Source organism: Gigantopelta aegis, chromosome 4 (genome assembly GCF_016097555.1).
Source record: "Gigantopelta aegis isolate Gae_Host chromosome 4, Gae_host_genome, whole genome shotgun sequence".
Taxonomy (NCBI): Eukaryota; Metazoa; Mollusca; class Gastropoda; order Neomphalida; family Peltospiridae; genus Gigantopelta; species Gigantopelta aegis.
In genome coordinates, this window is record NC_054702.1 from 14,443,283 (window position 1) to 14,462,799 (window position 19,517).

General features: G+C 36.2%; 1 protein-coding gene across 1 annotated transcript; it reads left to right on the forward strand.

Moving 5' to 3' along the window:
* Positions 1-33: 33 nt before the first annotated feature.
* Positions 34-19,292, forward strand: LOC121372008. Its single transcript, XM_041498247.1, has 5 exons — positions 34-219; positions 10,595-10,673; positions 11,971-12,131; positions 14,175-14,303; positions 17,560-19,292. Exons 1-5 carry the CDS (start codon positions 40-42, stop codon positions 17,797-17,799), a joined length of 789 nt encoding a protein of 262 aa, XP_041354181.1. The 5' UTR covers positions 34-39; the 3' UTR covers positions 17,800-19,292.
* Positions 19,293-19,517: the final 225 nt, after the last annotated feature.

The window sequence follows — 19,517 nt, forward strand, 5'->3', positions numbered from 1 at the left end:
AAAATTTTGCCCATGCGCAGTTGAGAGCGCCAATACAAAATGGAAGATAAACTTAATTTTGATCAACAAGCATCAAATAATGGTCATGTGCAATGTCGAAGTGGCAAAGCAGCCACTTCTATTATAGGTACAATTAATGAAGAAATTGAGAGGGTTCTTGAACAAAATTCTGATTTGTCAGGAGAAGAGAAGGAGAGATACAAACAACGATTTCGCGAGGTAAGTTATGAAGAATATTCTAAGCCTAAGGACAAAATCATGAAATGTGTATTTTAGACAAGAGTAGCTTGCGACCATTTGGTTGTCGACGGTTGCCAAATCATTACATAGTGTTTCCAGTTTGCATTTGAGTTTGTAATAAATAAAATACTAAAGTAGCTTGCCTGATATGCCCGTTTTGGCATGAGTTCGACTAGCCCGAGTATTCTGACTGTAAGACAGACATGTTGTGATTTTATCCGAGTATTAAGATTATAATAATGGGGTACTTACGGTTTAACTGATTAGATTGAGTCGATGCTTCTGTTTCCTATTACGGTTAAGTCGCAAGCGACAGGCTTGGCCTTCCAGAGTCGTCTGCAGCGTTTCTTTGCCCACGTGACATTCCTCGTCCAATGGGTGGGTCCCTTTTTCCCGCCAAGCTCTACATGGTGAGGCACATGTAGACTTTCCGTCTCCAGGGGTGTCAGGCGGCGGACCATTTCCAACGACGACATCCGGTCGTCGACTGGTTGCGAGTCACCACACTCCCCCGTTTTATAGAAGAGAAGATCACCTCCTGAATTTTCAGGGAACATCAACACTTCACCAGCAGGTTACTGGCTTGGATTCATCCGGGCCAGGATTCGATGACCATCCATGAATAAATAGGTTCTTTGGAAATATCCAGGGTTTCTTGTTGTTATAGGTTAAGACTACCCCCCAAAAGAAACAGTCATATCATATTTGTAAAAAGATACTGACTTATCTGGCGGTGGCATCCAGAAAAGCCATTAAAATTATATCCACGAGTATTATCCACTGAGCAAAGTCACATCCATGAATATTAAAATTATGCATTAAGTACAGTTCAAGTCACAACCATGAATATTAAAATTATGCATTAAGCACAGTTCAAGTCACATCCATGAATATTAATTTATTATTAATGAAACACCAAGAACAACTTCTTGAATAACACTTAAAGTTGAACACTTAAAAGTCAACAGTTAAATAAATTCCAACTTATCCTTTTGTGCAAATGTCAATCAAGGCAACTATATTACATTATATTACACAAACCTAACAAAAAAAACTGGTCGATCATATTTTGCCCTATATGATGTTGGCCTCCTAATTACATCCTTACTAAAAAAAAAAGAGTCATAATTCAAATAATTATCCCTCAACTTGGCAATAGTTAATTGAGAATTAACTATTATTCCCCCACAAAATAATTTGGGACCCTCTCCCTAAGGAACACAAGATAAAACAGGATTTTTCATGGCAGATACCTCTCTCCCCCCCCCTTCACAAAAGATGGAAAAGGTCCACATCCTCCAGGAAAAATTTAATTTTATGTCCTGTTTTATCTTCTCAGTATCTTCGCAGCGCCAGTGTTGTGATTTTATCCGAGTATTAAGATTATAATAATGGGGTACTTACGGTTTAACTGATTAGACTGAGTCAATGCTTCTGGTTCCTATTACGGTTCAGTCGCAAGCGACGGGCTTGGCCTTCCAGAGTCGTCTGCGGCGTTTCTTTGCCCACGTGACGTTCCTCGTCCAATGGGTGGGTCCCTTTTTCCCGCCAAGCTCAACATGGTGAGGCACTAGTAGACTTTCCGTCTCCAGGGGTGTCAGGCGGCGGACCATTTCCAATGACGACATCCGGTCGTCGACTGGTCGTGAGTCACCACAGACATTTGGACATAAACACGCTCTCACTACAGTCCGAGACCAAGCTATGTATTTTTTTGGCAATTGCCGACAACCAAAAAGTTGTCAAAGATTTCCGCTCTAATACCACAACAATCCTGTGTTTGACGTCAAATACATTTACATTGAGTTACTTGATTAAAAAAAATTTCAGATATTAATCACTATTGTCTGAACCAAATTTTTAACAACTACAAAAAATTACTCTCCTACCATTAATTACCGTTAGATTTCCTCCAAAGTTTGTCCAGACATAAATTGCAAAAAAAACACTACAAATATACAGATTCCACACACGAGACTGCAATGATGTCGCCGATATCGTCTTTGCTGAGATTGCATAGGAAAAAATACATCCAGTTTTCTGCCGTCTGCAATGTTGCTTGTTTATGGAATACTCTTCAAGAGGGGTGAAAGCCTCCAAAGTATGTGACACAATTGGTATGCAGTCAAAACGGCCCCATGATGAAACGGCCCTGAACATGTAAGTCAAAATGGCCAAAGAAAAAAGTCAAAACGGCCAAAGAAAAAAGTTAAAACGGCCAAAGAAAATGGTCAAAAACGGCCAAAGAAAAAGTCAAAACGGCCAAAAGAAATGGTCAGAACGGCCAATAGGTACTATCACGTTAAATTAATTCCCATTAGTAATAATTAGTAATCAATATAGCCTATATAAACATATATATAAAAACAACCAAAACAACAGAATCACTGGTAACAATTTATTAGCCTACACAACGCAATATACTATTGTATTTAAGACCACCAATTAACATTTTATTTAACAACACTGAATTCAATCACAGAAAGGGGTGGAGGGTTAGTGGACATCTAGGTTTTCCGGGTGATTGCGTATCGTCTGAACGAGTTCCTAGTGGCGCTGCTCACCTGGGGGCCACAACGGGCCTGTCCCCCAATTTACTAATATAATTAAGACCACCAATTGACCTTGTATTTGAAAAGAATTATAACAATTGAACATTATATTTTTGATGTTCATGCGATAATAAACACCAAAATCGTTTTAGCCTACACATTTATGTATGAACGGTAGTGTGTAAAACTGTTTTGGTGTTTATCATTGCATGAACGTCAGAAATATAACATTCAATTCTTAAATAATAATGAAAATAATATACACACACAACAGCTCATTATAAGTTCATTATAAGCTCATTGGGCTTTGAGGTAGGGTTGGGGTTTGCTTGGTGCAATCTCTTGTATAATGGCTCGGGAGATGTGTTTGGAATGGTTATAATAATAACTATTCATGTTTCTCCAAAACTTACCTGTACTTAAAATCTACATATTAACACAGATGTACTAGTACACTAACCACATATGTAGATTTTAAACTCTTTGTTTATTCAAACATAAATAAGACGAAGATAATATCTGTGTAGTGAGACCGTACTATAAAAACTGTCTTTGCACAGTTATCTTTCTTGACACGTGTAGATGAAATACATTTTTAAAGTATTATAACTAAGGCCGTCTTGACTTTTTTCAAGGGCCGTTATGACTTTTTCACTTTGGCCGTTTTGACTTTTGTTAAGGGCCTTTTTCACTTTGGCCGTTTTGACTTTTTTAGGGCCGTTTTGACCAATTATTGTTAAGGCCGTTTAGTACTGGGGCCGTTATGACTACGATCCACACATTTAATATGAAATCATTGATCTCTAGTGGTATTATTAAAAAATGTTTTAAAAAAATAATAAATAATATGACGTCATCACGTTTGCTTTTATATCATAACAGGGGTAGAATTAAAAAAAATTCAGGGCAAGGCCATTTTGGCTTTGGGTTTGAGGAAATTTTTGGGGCACCAAGGGCAACATTTCTTTCAAGGGTAGGGCACCTAGGCCACTTTCTGTAAAGTTTTCACTGATGCGAGTGAGAGATGAGGTTCCCTGCGCAGAACAGTCTTTATAGAGCGACTGCGCAGTTACTTCTCGGCGACCACGTGGTTCTCGGATCTGTGGCTTGTAAACAATAACAATATGGTTGCACCCATCGAAATTGTGTGTCTGAGAGTCGGCAATAATTTCTTTGGATTTCTGTTCTTATGGACGAATACACGGCAAGTGACATATTATGCTGCAAAGTTCAATTTAGTTGGTACCAGACATGAGAAGGGCACTAGGGCATACAAGGAAGGCAACCATGGCTACTTATGGCCGTGGACACAGTCCAATTTATCGGGGCACCACATCCAGTAACAAGGGCACCTACGGCAATAGCCGTAGTGCCATGGGCCAAAATCGATCCCTGTTATAACATGTTATGACGTTGTTAGATTAAGTCCTATCCTTGAAGAATATTCCAAAAAAAGTCAAAATGGCAGCTGGCACAAAATTACATGCTTTGTGCTCTATGTGCTCTCAGCGAAGTCGATATAGGTGACATAGTTATCATCTGGTATGTGGAATCTGTATATTGTAATGGTTTTTTCAAGATTTCTGTCTGGACAAACTTTGGAGGAAATCTAACGGCAATTAAAGGTAGGAAAGTAAATTTTCGTAGTTGCTAACAATTTGGTTCGGACAGTAATACACACACTACAGAAAGAAACCCGACAGCACCCACATTCAGCTAAGCTTCAGCAAACTCCGGACAGCAGAATTCTAAGTACGCCGACCTATATCATGATGTTGCATCACATGATCGCCCACTCAGCCATTCCATCTTCCAGGGGCCGTCTCAAAATGACAAGTGACCGACAATCACAAAAAAAAGTTTGTTTTGTGTAACGACACCGCTAGAGCACATTGATTCATTAATCATCGGCTATTGGATGTCAAATATTTGGTAATTTTATCATAGTGTTAGAGAGAAAATCTGCTACATTTTATCTTTAGTAGCAAGTGATCTATCAAGCACATACCACAGCCTTTGATATACCAGTCGTGGTGCACTGGGTGAAGCGAGAAATAGCGCAATGGACCCACCGACAGGGATCGATCCCAGGCTTCGAAATTCACGACAGCTCCACGGCATTTGCCATGATGCCTAAAAAAATACCAGTTACTTTACGGCTGTGAATAACCGTGCCCTTTTAATTGCCTGCCGTGGTGCCCCTTTTGTGTATATTTGTTTTTTTTAAACTTGTATAACCCTAACTTTTATTTTAAAACATTAAACATGCACGAATTCGATGTTCCTCAGTAGTGTTTGTATACTGTTTCTTGGTCATTTATTATAATTGCACATCGAACGTAACAAATGATAAATTGAGGTTGAAACGTACAGTGTTACGGGAAAAACCCCACCGTAAATTGCCGAAAGTTTTAACGTCATACATTTACGAAAAAAAAATGTAAATAGCCAAAAAATAATCCCGGGGCAATTTTTTTTCTTCTCAAAATAGACTAAACCATGCCTAGAAGTAAAAAAAAAAGACTAAAGAAGACAAAAATTGTCAAAACTTTTTCATTATTTCAGGTAAAAATTATTATTATTAGCTATTTGAATGTCAGCTGCGTTCAACCAGACCGAGCAGAAAAACGTCCGCTAAACTGGTTTGTGCGCTTCACAATAAACCAAATGGCCACGTTGAGAACCAATCAAATAGTTCATGAACGTTAGACAAACATTTGCTGGCTGAACTTGGGGCTGTTGTTATCGATATTCTTCATGACAAATTTTGAAATTATAAAAAAAATGTCTGTCCCATCATTATATAAAAAATGTTTTTTGCTATTAATTTCAGTTTTGTTTGACGTAACGTCAAACAAAACTGAAATTAGAAAAGTAAATGTGTATTGGAAATAACAAAACAATACTAATTTTGTGTGCAATTTACAAATCAATCGGTTTAGAAATGAATAACTTGTAGTAAATTTCATAGTAATAAAAAAGGCGTTCCTAGCCCGAGTACTCTGACCGAGAGCTAGACAAACATTTGGACATAAATAATGAGAGCGTGTTTATGTCCAAATGTCCGTCTAGCTCTCTTACAGTCAGAGTACTCCGGCTAAAGCGTTCCCTGTGGGACGGACTTATAATTTTAATGTTTATTAGCCTATTGAACAGACCCATGCTAAAATCACCCAAATTAATTTATTCCCAATTAACTGAAACACTGAAATAAATGTGTGAACTGTTTAATATTTGTGGTTATTCTTGAATATTCCGTTTATTTAATTATTACCCATGCTCAGCAGTTGATAGGCCTATACATCGGGGAAGGGGGTACTTTGTAGCAGCATCGATGGTTTATCTTCACCTTTGCATGCGGAAAAAAAACTATGACTTTTTGTAAACGCACACACACCTCTCAACCTCCATTTAACACACACACACACACACACACATTGAAAATAATCCATAAATGCTGAAAACATACTTTAGAAAATAGGCCATGGTGTCCGACAATATTTACGTTTTTGTGAAAACAGTCACTTGACAGAATGGGATTTCCCTCCACATTTTTTATTCTATAATTAAATGGGTCATTTGGTTAATCTTGTTGTTACGATTATGTTTGTTGGAGAAAAAGTTGAAATTAGGGTGGATTTTTTTATTATTGTTAAATATAGAATTTACAACAAAAATAATATAAAGATTAAATTTTTAAAAACCTAAATGATTTGCTTTGAACATTTATTTATTTAATTATTTGTATTTCAAATAATTTAACACTGAACATTTCATCCCTTTTCCTAAAGCTTTGATTGTATTGTTCTGAAATGTAATACACATATTCTCTTGGTAGTCTCCACAAAATAATAAAGATGTCTAAACTTGTAAAAACTTCTTCTTCTTTTTTTATTTTTTATTTTTTTAAAATTAATGAGATTGTAAAATTGAAATAGAAATCTTGATTGGTTAATTCTGAAACTTAGTACCTGTATTCTACAGTGATTCTCTGGAGATACCGTCACAAACTAATAGATAAAATTAAGATTATTTTATTTTATTTCTTTAATGTTAAGACTTTAACATAATTGTCCAGCCATTCAAATATAATTTTCTTTCAGTCATACTCCATCTGCTCAGATGGTCCGAAACCAGTGGACTTTGATCCATTACCTGCTGTAATGAGATGGAACAGCAGCAGTGTTTGTTCAAGGAGACCAGATAGTCATAATCTCTCTCCACCAAAGTTGTCTTTAAGGACACCACAAACAAATTAAAATACTGTTTTGTTTAATGACATCACTACAATACTTTGATTTATTGATGAATGACCAATTTAACAGAATTACAGATAAAAGGTTTTTTCTGGTTACATTGACTTCCTAAAAAAAACCCTGCCTTGGTGCCCTTTGAAAATGTATGAACGTAGCCTTTGTGCCTTTAAGGTTAGCCTTGGTGCCCTTCATTTCCTAGATTTTTAAAGGCTATTATAGCCTGCCCTTTTAACACCGAATTTCGAGGCCTGCGATCCCAGACCGACAACGCATCAAGTGAGCGCTTTACCACTGGGCTGTGGACAATCACCAAAGCGACAGAGAGTGGTATACACACACATGCGCGCGCGCGCACACACACACACACACACACACACACACAGAAACAATATTACATTCACGTTTTCTCAAGGTCAAAAAAGTATTTCACCTACGAGTCGTATTCCTGCTTCGCATGTGTACCACTTTGGCATATCAAAGGCTGTGGTATATGTGCTATCCTGTCTGTGGGATAGTGCATAGGCATATAAAGATCACTTGCTACTAATGATAAAATGTAGCGGGTTTCCTCTCTAACACTATGATAAATTACCAAATATTTGACATCCAGTAGCCGATGATTAATGATATATGTGCTTTAGTGGTGTCGTTACACAAAACAAACTCTTTTTTTGTGATTGTCAGGCACTTGTTGTTTTGAGACGGCCTCTGGAAGACGGAATGGCTGAGTGGGCGATCATGTGACGCAACGTCACGATATAGGTCGGCAAACTTAGAATTCTACTGTCGAAGCTTAACTGAATATGGGTGCTGTCGGGTTTCTTTCTGTAGTGTGTGTATTACTGTCCGAACCAAATTGTTAGCAACTACGAAAATTTACTTTCCTACCTTTAATTGCCGTTAGATTTCCTCCAAAGTTTGTCCAGACAGAAATCTTGAAAAAACCATTACAATATACAGATTAATATCTGGGTTTTTTTTAATCAAGTAACTCGAAAATAGTCAATGTAAATGTATTTGACGTCAAACATAGAATTGTTGTGGTATTAGAGCGGAAATCTTTGACAACTTTTTGGTTGTCGGCAATTGCCAAAAAAATACATAGCTTGGTCTCTGACTGTAATAAGAGCGTATTTATGTCCAAATGTCCATCTAGCTCTTTTACAGTGAGAGTACTCGGTCTAGAGTTCGACCCGTACCCACCTTTCAATGGTTTTAGGGACAGGGTTAGTCTTTAGAGCCCGGGTACCAGACGTTTTGCCCCCATGCCAGTTCGCCCCCAAATAGGATGTCAGTTCGCCCCCATGTGCAAAACCAGTTTGCCTCCACAAAGGTACCAGTTCGCCCCCATAAAGATACCACTGTGTCGATGTGAATGTGTGGTCCGGACCCATCTGTATATGCCTAGCTTCCTCTTTAGAATGTAACCCTACCCTATTTTTAGGTGATTTGGCACACTCCCATGTGCATTTTTAGATGCGTGGTTCGGCAGTCGTCGAAATTTGATGCAAGTATGATTTACATTTCCAGATCACGCGGAATTTTACTTTCGTAAGAATCTGGAATAGAGTTATTATGAATGTCATCAATGCTTAATTCTCAGTCAGATGTGCCATGTCGCAGGTTCTTCATACCTGAATGGTAAACAGCATTTTTCAGGTGTATTCAAAGAGCACCTGTTGTATTGAAACCGAAACCCGTGGTCTATCCCACCATAAGGAGGTGGTACACATCCTGGTAATTTAAATGTACTAATAGTAATATAAAGCTGGCTCCAGTTCTTCATGCGGACAAATACAACAAACTACAACGTCAGCAGTCACCAAAAACATTCTGCGATATTAACCAACAGAAGGATAAATACAGCCTGCTATTTATACCATGGATAGGCGATGACAACTCGTGATATTACTGATAACAATGCTTAGGAATGACGAATGACTGGACCAGCAAATCATGCTTAGAAAAGAAACACACACACACTTTAACATGCCTCTAAAGAAACTATAGTATACAATAATTGTTTAAAAGTAACAAATAATTGGGAATTGGGGGGATGAACTGACTGAAAGTTTTGGGTGAATCAACTTGGCGGTGAACAGGTCAAACTTGGGGCAAACTGCCTTGGGGGAGAAACGCCATGGATTCTTAGAGCCTTTGATATAGAGGGGTACAGGTTGAACTCTTTCCGAAATACACAACAAACATGTACCGCATTGATAACTTTGGACTTTCAAACTGTGCGAGCACAACAGTCTGAAAATAGTGCCAGTCAAAGGTCAATACTTCCTAGAAATAGCTTATTTACAATGAAAGTATGTTGCTGATTTATTTTGAATAAATGGTTTTGTTAAATACTTGCGTGATGTCACTTGAATTTTGCAGGTCTATATGAAACAATTATGTAAAAAACATAGTATCAACCTTTAGACTACTGAATTAATTATTAACAAAAAACATGTTTGTAGTTTTTACATAAAATATATATGAATCGGTAAGTATTATTTTCGTGGGTTTTTTTGTAATTTTTATGATATTTTAGATCAGTTAATGTTGATTAAAATTAAGAAAAAAATAGAAAAAGTCATGTTTACTTATGGGCATTTGTGGCCAGCTGTCCAGTATTTATGTCCATTATTACCGATAACAGTGGTTTTCTGACCAGAATTGTTTTTTAAAAACGAACTACGATTCATATTGCAATATTTGGTGATTTTCGTTGTTGTTAAACGATCAAATTTATTAGAAAATTAGCTGTCACAATCAGTTATCGATCCCTGAAAATAACCGCGATGTGCCGCCATTGTTGTCAGTCAAAAATACTTGCCGAAAACCACTTTTTGAATTGGAAATTCCAAGCTATTTTCCACTTAAAAACAACAGACAAAAGCTAGCATGCTGTAAAATAAAGTGTTTCCTGTTAAAAAAACACTTTTCCAGTGAGTGTCGTATGTAAAACGGCGGGAAATATGAATTGGGGAATGCACTGTATACAGTGTACAGTATGTCGACTGACATGACGTCGGGCGAGATATCTCGCCTGCAGTAGTCAGAAGGTTAACCAGAATGTTAAAAAATGTATACATTTGTCAATCAAGGTTTGGGGCTTTCTTTCGTTTGCCACGTGATTATGATCACGTACCAAGTGTCGTAAATGTTTTTTTAAATTGAATACATACATGTATATATATCATTTGAAGTAAAGACAGTTTATACTATACTGTTGTTAAACAATAATATATTGTTCTATAGGCTGGTGGACTAGTATAATTCTGGCGGCCTAGTACATTTTAGTTGGTTCTGGTCATGCAGACTAGTGAAATAGTTTCCATTCCTGCACCCCTGAACAATGATACAAAGATTAAATTGAAGACTTGATCTTCGGATATGTTTTTAGCTTAATGCTGGATTAATATAAATATTGACTATGAAAGTGATTTCCAAGGAAAAACCAAAACAATAAAAAAAATTATTAACAATTAGTACCGACTGGTTGCAAAGACACAGTAATTATCCATATATACTTTATAGGCTTTTTTATTCTAGATCTATGATACGTCCTTTCAGCAAAACATTGCAATAGGAGAACAGCATTGGTCATCTCAAGACAACGAAGATACATCAGGTAAAAACAGCTTGTATAAAGATTTCTTATTTCATCTTTAGACAGAGTTTAAGACCTACATGCCATTGTTGGTGCACTTAAGCTTTAGTGTATGTGGGGTTAAACTATAAAAAAAGATATTGCTTATATCCATTCCAACTAGGATTGAAACACTGGTCTGGGTACATATTTCAAACTGAAATTGCTGACTAATGAAACATTTTCCACCTCCAATTTTTTTATATGTTGTAGATAACATGTTGGGCTATAATTTTAATCAAAGGTCATCTCAAAGTCACGTGTCCCACAAGGTCAATTAAAAGGTCATCAGCCCAAAAGTAACCCAATTGTCAGGAATAATGCCAGATTTGGATTCCTTGTAATTCCCCCTTTCCAATGATACCTCATTTGTCAAAATTGGACCATTGGTTGCTGAGTTATGGCAATTTAAAAAGGGTGGCCACACCCTTTTTTAACAAAATTTAAAAAAAAGGAACGGCCATAACTCGGAAACTGTTGGTCCGATTAAGCTGAAACTTGGAATTTCAGGTTTTTTGGCCACAATAACCAAATTTCATTGAAATTGGAGAGGGTAGGGTTTAACCCATTGGGTGATCTGACATGGAATGACCCTATACTTACATCAATTTTTATGGTTATAAAATTCTTGGAATGTTAAAAATGTATTTTTTAATAACTTTTTTAAAACCTGTAGAATGTGATGACATTTACATGTATTTTGTTTTTAAAAATCCACATCTTATGACCAGAAACTTGGGAGTTGGGATGTAAATATGTTATTGTAAATTTAGTTACAAATGGACAGGACCCACTGTGTATTGTCATAAATAAAGTTGTAACTGGAAAACTTTATCTAAAAACTGCCAGATCTGGAAATAAAAAGAATCTCAAATTGTTCTTTCATTTAATAAAATTGTCCTTAAAACTTATCACTCAGATTGTCTGTTACATACTAGTACTTTTAACGAGTTACACAGTGAATGGAATATTTTGTTTAGAAAAACAGTTGCTAATCATTTGAAAAGTGATTAGCAACTCCTAAACAGTTCAGAATTGTATCATGATCTTTGAAACTTGCATAGCAAATTCGCTACAGAATACTGAATAAAATGTTACCAGCATTTGTATAATTGTTTGATCATCAATTAGGATTGATATTATGCTCTCTCTCTCTCTCTCTCTCTCTCTCTCTCTCTCTCTCTCTCTCTCTCTCTCTCTCTCTCTCTCTCTCTCTCTCTCTCTCTCTCTCTCTCCTGGATTAACTTTGCTGATATACTAGTGTATCTTTTTTTTTCAGAATTTGAACCATGTGATGTGAAGAAAAGAGCATTGTTCAATGAAATTGTTATTCCCAGACTTGACAATGCCATAATGTCTACAGCAAGAAAGAGAAAACACACATGTAGACTGTGTCGTGAAAAAGCTGTAGACTTGTCTAATCTATCGCTTTCTCACTTGGTGAGTGTTTGATGGGCTGAGCCATTCATAAACAGCAGTGTTTTCTTTATTGTATTTCCAGTATTGAAGTTTGTTTTGTTTAACGACACCACTAGAGCACATTGATTAATAATCATCAGCTATTGGATGTTAACCATTTGGTAATTATGACTCGTAGTCATCAGAGGAAACCCGCTACATTTTACCTAATGCAGCAAGGTATCTGTTATATGCATTTCCCCACAGACAAGAAAGCACATACAATGGCCTTTATCCAGTTGTGGTGCACTGGTTGGAACAGGAAAAAAACCAATCAGCTGAATGGATCCACCGAGGTGGTTCGCTAAATCCCACCCCTACCAGTATTGAATCACCATGTCCAATCCTTCCCGGTTCTATTTCAGACACAACTATCAAATTCAATTTCTCTAAGGTTTGCTTTGTGTTTTTAATCATTAATGTTTAGCTATTGAATCTCACACAGAACTCATACTAGAAACTTCAAGTATTAAAATAGAAGAACAGTTTTGTTAAACTTTTGGGCTATTCCTTGTTCAGAGTTGTATATCAAAGGCCATGGTATTAGGGATGGGACGGTTTGGGTTTTTTATTTTCGGTTCGATTTTTTATTTTTGGTCCATTGTTCGATTTATTCACGATACTTTTCACAAGTAATACAAGGACGCCAGTTATCATACATACATTTTCATAAACTATTTTAAGAGCAAGACATTATATTTTTAATGGTCATTTGTAAAATAATTGTAAATATAAAATTATATCTTAACTAGAAAACAAAAATAGCATTTTTACCATGTCATGTTAGTGTGTTGGGTCTGGGATACTTGGGCAATGTGTCCCCCAGGATTTGTGTTGAGAGGGTTGTCAAAATAATTTGAGGGTAGGAATGCTAGGAGGTCCGGGGATAGTCTCTCCTGTATTTTGTTTTAAAATTCAGTTGTCTTTAGATGCATTCCGGAGTACATAATATATGGGTGTCATGTACACATTATAGAAGTCAAAAAGAAATATATGTCAAGACATATTTCTGTAATGTTTATTATTTTAATAATGTCAAATCTTTGATGATAAGTATATATATTTTTTAAAGTATGAATTACTCAATATAAGCACAAATACATAATATATAGGATTACTGTTGATTATTTAACTGAACACAAGTTACATAAATAGGTATCCCTGATTTTAAAAAAAGAAGATAAGCAAGCACAAGTCATGCACATAATATATAATAATAATTATTTAACTAGTTATTATTTTTGTTAATATTTTGCTCGTACTGAAAGTGAAAAAAAAATCTACAACGATTAATATTTAAAAAAAAGAAAGAAAAAAGTGCAAAGTAGTTTGCATATACTGTAGTTCTGGAACTGTGGATGATTTCGTTCTGATAAAAAATTAGTGATTTTGAATCGTTTTAAATTAATATGACGGAAATTGGGTGCCATTTTATAATTCTTGAATTTAACACGTCTTTACTTTTTAACATTTTTACAACTGGGACGAAACATACTTAAAATGTTTATTCTATCGGCGGATTAATCTCTCAGGTCAGCCCCTATTTTGGGAGGTTACAATTTTTACTGTATCGGCAAGAAATTTGTGGGTTCTGTGCAGGATCTGAACAGCACTTGTCACCCATGCAAATATGTCAGGTTTAAGGGAATCGAATGCTGTGATTGGCCAAAATACTTTATGGGTCATTGGGATTACCAGCAAGATGCAGAAACGTTTATACATGTACCATTTTAAAAAAAATTTGAAATGAACCGCGGTTCGCAGATTGGGAAAGGATGCACCAAACAGGAGTGAGGTCTGTGTTATTAAAAACGTCTTTGCATTAGAGCTACCACTGGGATGTGAACCCTGCACCTACTGGTGTTCATTAAAGCTCCCTCTATATCAGGAGTCTGTACTGGATTGAGAACCCTGTGCTTACTGGCCTTACAGCTTCAATTATTTGTTATCTCTGTTCTCAGATTAGATAGCAATATTTTTGCAAACTTTAATCATAATATATCTTTACATGTGAATTACTTTCAGGTGGAACTGAAATTGATCAAAGACGAGAAAGTGCTTGCTAAGGATGTCTCAGAAAATGGTCTGTTGTTAAGCCAGTTGTGCAGAGACCGACTACAGAGTTCCAGCTGTTGTCTTGCTTCTCTTACAAAGGTACTTCATTTTTGCATTTACCTTAATTTGACATCCAATATGCTGGGATGTTGTTAAACATTCTTTCATTCATTCCTTTACAAAGGTAAGACCATAATTTGTTCTCAGGATATTCATTAGGGCTGAAACGAATACACATGGTGGCGAATACGAGACATATCACAAATATGAGTGACTAATTCGTGAATACAAATATTTATTCATAAAATTGAAAAGGTTTTGCAGAAAGGAAGAACTGTATTTATTCTTATTTTTAAAGTAAAAACATATTAATCAAGGGTGTGTCTATTGTCTCATCAAGAATCACGTTCTGTTTGAGGAACACTAACATGTCCACCTTTTTGCAGTAAAATGCAACCATTTATGGCTGTTTTGTTTTTTGATATGTACTATATTTGTATTTTTTCTTGTTAAGAATTATACACATTTATTTTGCTGTAATAGCTATTTAAACACTTGCATATTGAAGTTACAGTGCATACACAAACAAAATATGCTCATTATCAAAACAGTCGAATTGGTATTGCATTTTGGTTAGTGTGAATTAAAAACATAAATTGTACAGTTAGCATTACATATATGTATTCGGTTCAGCTAGTGACGAACATAAATGCAACTACGATACAGATCGCTGTTCGGTGCACCAAATATTCTAATATATCATTACACCCCGAGTATTCATTATGTGTTGAAACCATCCTGGAAAACCCTGGAAAACCCTGGAAAGTGCTTAATTGTTTTTTTTTTACCCTGGAAAGTCCTTAAATGTCCTGGAAAGGTCAGTTTACCTCCTGGAAAGTCCTGGAAATTTGAAATTTTGTTTCTAATTTGTTTTTAGTGATGTTACAAATACATAAATAATCACGTTTGACTTAGGTACTCCTCCCCCAAAAGAAAGAAAGAAAACCCCCCACAAAAACTATACCTAACCGCATCGATGATTATAATGAGGTCGACTGCCATTGGTCAGTTGTTGAGCAGGAAATACTGTGTTGGTTTATTTGGTCTGTAGATCGGCGTAGTGGTGCTTGTTAGAGCACGAGTAGATAATCTTAATTGAGATGGCGACACAATTCTTCAAGCATGGAATCCAGATAAAAAATATATACCAGTATGACATTAAAAAAACACCAAAAAAACCGGTTAGATGTGTAAATGATTTCTGCGAAAATGCCTAACGGAAAGTGTACGTTTAACAACAGGTGGCTAAAAAAAAATATTTTTAGAAAAACAAGCACGCGTCTGACGTCATATAAGTTGACTACTTGCATGTAAATAATTTTATGGACCTGTTGAATCCCGACAAATTCGAGTAACTGAATAAATCCATTTAGCTCGTAAACGTTAATTAAACAGTGTATAATTAAGTAGGACTTAACATCTCACAAAGTGAGCTATCGCTTTAACAATGGCCCATCACTTGGGTCTGAATCCTGTGCGGTGAGTCGTGACCATGATTAATCAATTGACCGGAAAGAAGCCCATATCTTTAAATAAACCCCATCGATGTAACATGAGATTAAGAATGAGTTTAACACCATAGAGATTTGCAAAGGCCAAGCCAAAACAAAGGAGATGTATATTTCAGAAGGCGCACATGCAACACACTTTGATTTAGCAGCTGAACTTTAGCTGCAAGGAATTAATTGACAACTAATTTACACAAGGAGGCGTGGACAAGACCGGTTTAGATCACACCAATAATTATAAACGTTCTAAGCTGTTTCATACTTGTTTGGGTATGTGTATATATATATAGACACACACACACACACACAGACACACATATATGTATTCTATTTGAGTATTAGATACATATTTATATCACTATTTTGTGTGTATGTATATATGTATGTGTGTGTGTCTGTGTGTGTATGTGTGTATGTGTGTGTGTGTGTACAACTTTACCATCCAAAAGTTATATCCAGAGTGGGGTGTGACTACTGTAGACCGTGTGTAACAAGTATTGTATGTTGGAGACATAGCATCCACTGACTAAACAATCTGCCAGGGTGTCGTTAAACAAAAACTTCTTTCCAAGTCATATATTCAGACCCCTGGAAAAAGGTAAAATAGTCCTGGAAAATGAACGAAAAATGCCCTTAAAAGTCCTGGAAAATGAAACCATTTGAAGTGTATGAACCCTGTGAAACAGACATTTGTTATTCATAGTAAGTATCTGCTTTGTCCTGTACCATTCCAACACTGTAGGTTTTGACTCCATCTGTCTGTCCATACATACATGTGTCCCACTTTTAGTTTTCCTACAATGTTTTAATATATTGAGTTGAACTTTTCTATATAGCTTTATCATATAAGACTTACAGATCAGCTTTCATAACGATTGGCCCATTTTTGACTGAGTTATGACCTTAAAAAATTATTTGTTCCCGAAAGGGGACATGTAGTGGTTTAGCAGTAGTGTCAGAATATTTGTTTAAAGTAGGCATTTGCTTATTCCAAATACAGCTCTCAAAATTGAAATCATCTTATTATGGCAGATTAGTACAAATAATAAAGTAAATTCAGTTGCCACTGCCCATCAGTTATACTTAAGTAATTGATCTGAAATTTTGTATATATATATCACATGTACCGGTAGTTACATTTTTAACTTTTGTAGGGATTTACTCTTCTTCTTTTTTACAGAGTTATGGCCCTTGAACTTTCGAGATATGAAAATTAGTTGGTGGCTTGTATTGCTTTAGCTCAGTACCCAGGGAATGCTTGTTTCTTTAACTGAGCTAGTACAAATAAATATATGCCAGTTTAAAACTTCTATAATCTATAAAATATACTTCAAGTTTTATGTTTGTAGCACCCATTATCAATCCCTGCAATTTTTCATTTTAAAAAACAAAACAACACTATTAACATTTGTATTAATGTTGAGGATTGACCAACAGGCGACGTCTATATTAAAATAGGCAGTGCTATGAAAGTTTTAATTCTCTGTGGCACTTTTTTATGTGGACTATATTTGATATTCCACTGCATGTTTTTTGCCATAGACATTTTCTTAATTGTAGGAATTGCATTATTAAGGAATTATTGACATTTTCCTTAAAACATGTTCACCAATATTGAAAGTAAGATGCAAAGTGCTTCATATAACATACTAAAAGTAAAACACCTCTATTTCTACCCTCTCTCTGTCTCCCCCATCTCTGTTCTAAACTGTAAGATTGCTGTTTGATAGTATAGCAGTAACCTGTCTTCTATATTGTTAATGTTTTGCATATTTGTTTATTCACAGTCTGTATCGTCAACAGTGGATAAATCTGTGAGACTACAAAAGGCAGTTGAGATGCACAAGGACATGGAGAGTTCCGCCATTGATAACATACTGAATGAAAACAGTGTGCTGTGCGGCAGTGACGTTACACCTCTAAAGAAAAGAACTTTATGTGGAAGCTCACACACCAAGTCTGCAGAAAACAGCTGCCTGCAGTCGAGTTTGTGTTTAAAATCTCAGTGTGTTTTGAGGAAGACGTGAAACGCTCTTCAAAAACAGAAAGCTTCTGCTACATATTTTAAAAACCTCTAGGATTATTAATAACTGTATGCAGTGGTTCATTAAACAGTGAGGGCAGTTTCAGAAATTATCATATATAGAGGAGACCGAAAACCTTTTTTCTCTCACCCAAAAATCCATGGTAAAGGTTTGGCTTAATTTGCGTAACTTCTTTTCCAGCAGGAATGAAAACAAAAATAGTAAGGGAGAAAAATATTTGTTTAGACTTGAACATCAGTTCTTGCCCAGCCCCGATGAATTTGTTTTCGTAATAACAAAACATAAAGATTTATGTTTTTTAAATAGAGGATTAATCCAACATTATCGCAATGTTCTACTCATGATTTAATTTGTTCAATATACATAATAAAATGATATGCTACAAGAGTTTGTCTTAAGCTACATAATAATAAACGGTATTGGGACAGCTGTTCAGACAACCACATTTCAAAAGTACTTGGTTTTCTTAGGACCATGTATTGTACTTCTGGTTCATATTTAATTTCTTGTTTAGAATTATTGATAGTATTTTTTTGAATTCGTAACCTGACCTCTTATCTGTGGCATTTCCTCCCTATTCCATTAGACCGGTCCGAACATCTTCAATCTTCCAACGTTGGATTATGCATAACTCTTCTAGTGGTGCCAACCCTGGAAATCTATATCCAATCCTTTGAGGAACACCATGATTGGAAGGCACAGCAGTTGGATTCGCTGGGAGTGTCTTGGGTGGGTGGGGTGGGGATAGGCGGTTTCGGCTGTAGGGTGTATTAGGTATGTCCTGGGGTATTAGGTATGTCCCCTTGGCTGGTCACACTGACGGATCCCATATGACTGATGCTCCTCTGTTTTTCCCACCTACTAAATAACTTCCCTGTCAACCTCCAACCTCCGGTCCTTGCGCCCCCCCCCCCCCCCATACCAACCTCCTAAGGGCAAATAAATAAAATTAAATATAAATTATATTTAAATAATTTATTTTAGGCTAAATTCTAAATTAAGCGACAAAATTTCTCAATGAGTACAAATGTATGTTATTTTTTGTTATACTTTATTAATCTCCCCTCTTCCATTTTTTAAGTAATATTCTAAATTGTCCTTTTAACTTTCTGTCCTTGGTCAGGTCTCTGGGTATACAGAGACAGGACCCGGAATACACATGCTTGAAACCGTAGTGGTATATGGGCATGTTAAAAAAGTTCAAGCTCAAGGTCCGAACATCCCAATAGCCAATGAAATTGCTAACATCTTCCAATGATCCCTGGAATTGCGGTTTCGGGCGTATGATAATAACTTCTTTCTCCTTGGCCATTTTTACATTTGTGGTTGTCTTAATGTCTACAGGGGGGCAGGCTTTAGCTCAGTCGGTTGAGCTCTAGGCTGAAGTGCTTGCGTCGCAGGATCAAACCACCTTGGTGGATCCATTCAACTGATTGGGGTTTTTTCTCATTCCAACCAGTGCACCACAATTTATCAAAGGCTGTGGCATGTGCTTTCCTGTCTGGAAAAATGGAGATAAAAGATCCCTTGCTGCTAATGGAAAAATGTAGGGGGTTTCCTACGAGTCAGAATTACCAAATGTTTGACATCCAATAGCCGATGATTAATTAATCAATGTGCTCTAGTGTTGTTGTTAAACAAAACAAATTTTTAACTATTTAATGTCTACAGAAGCTCAACACCGTTTCTTGATGTGACCA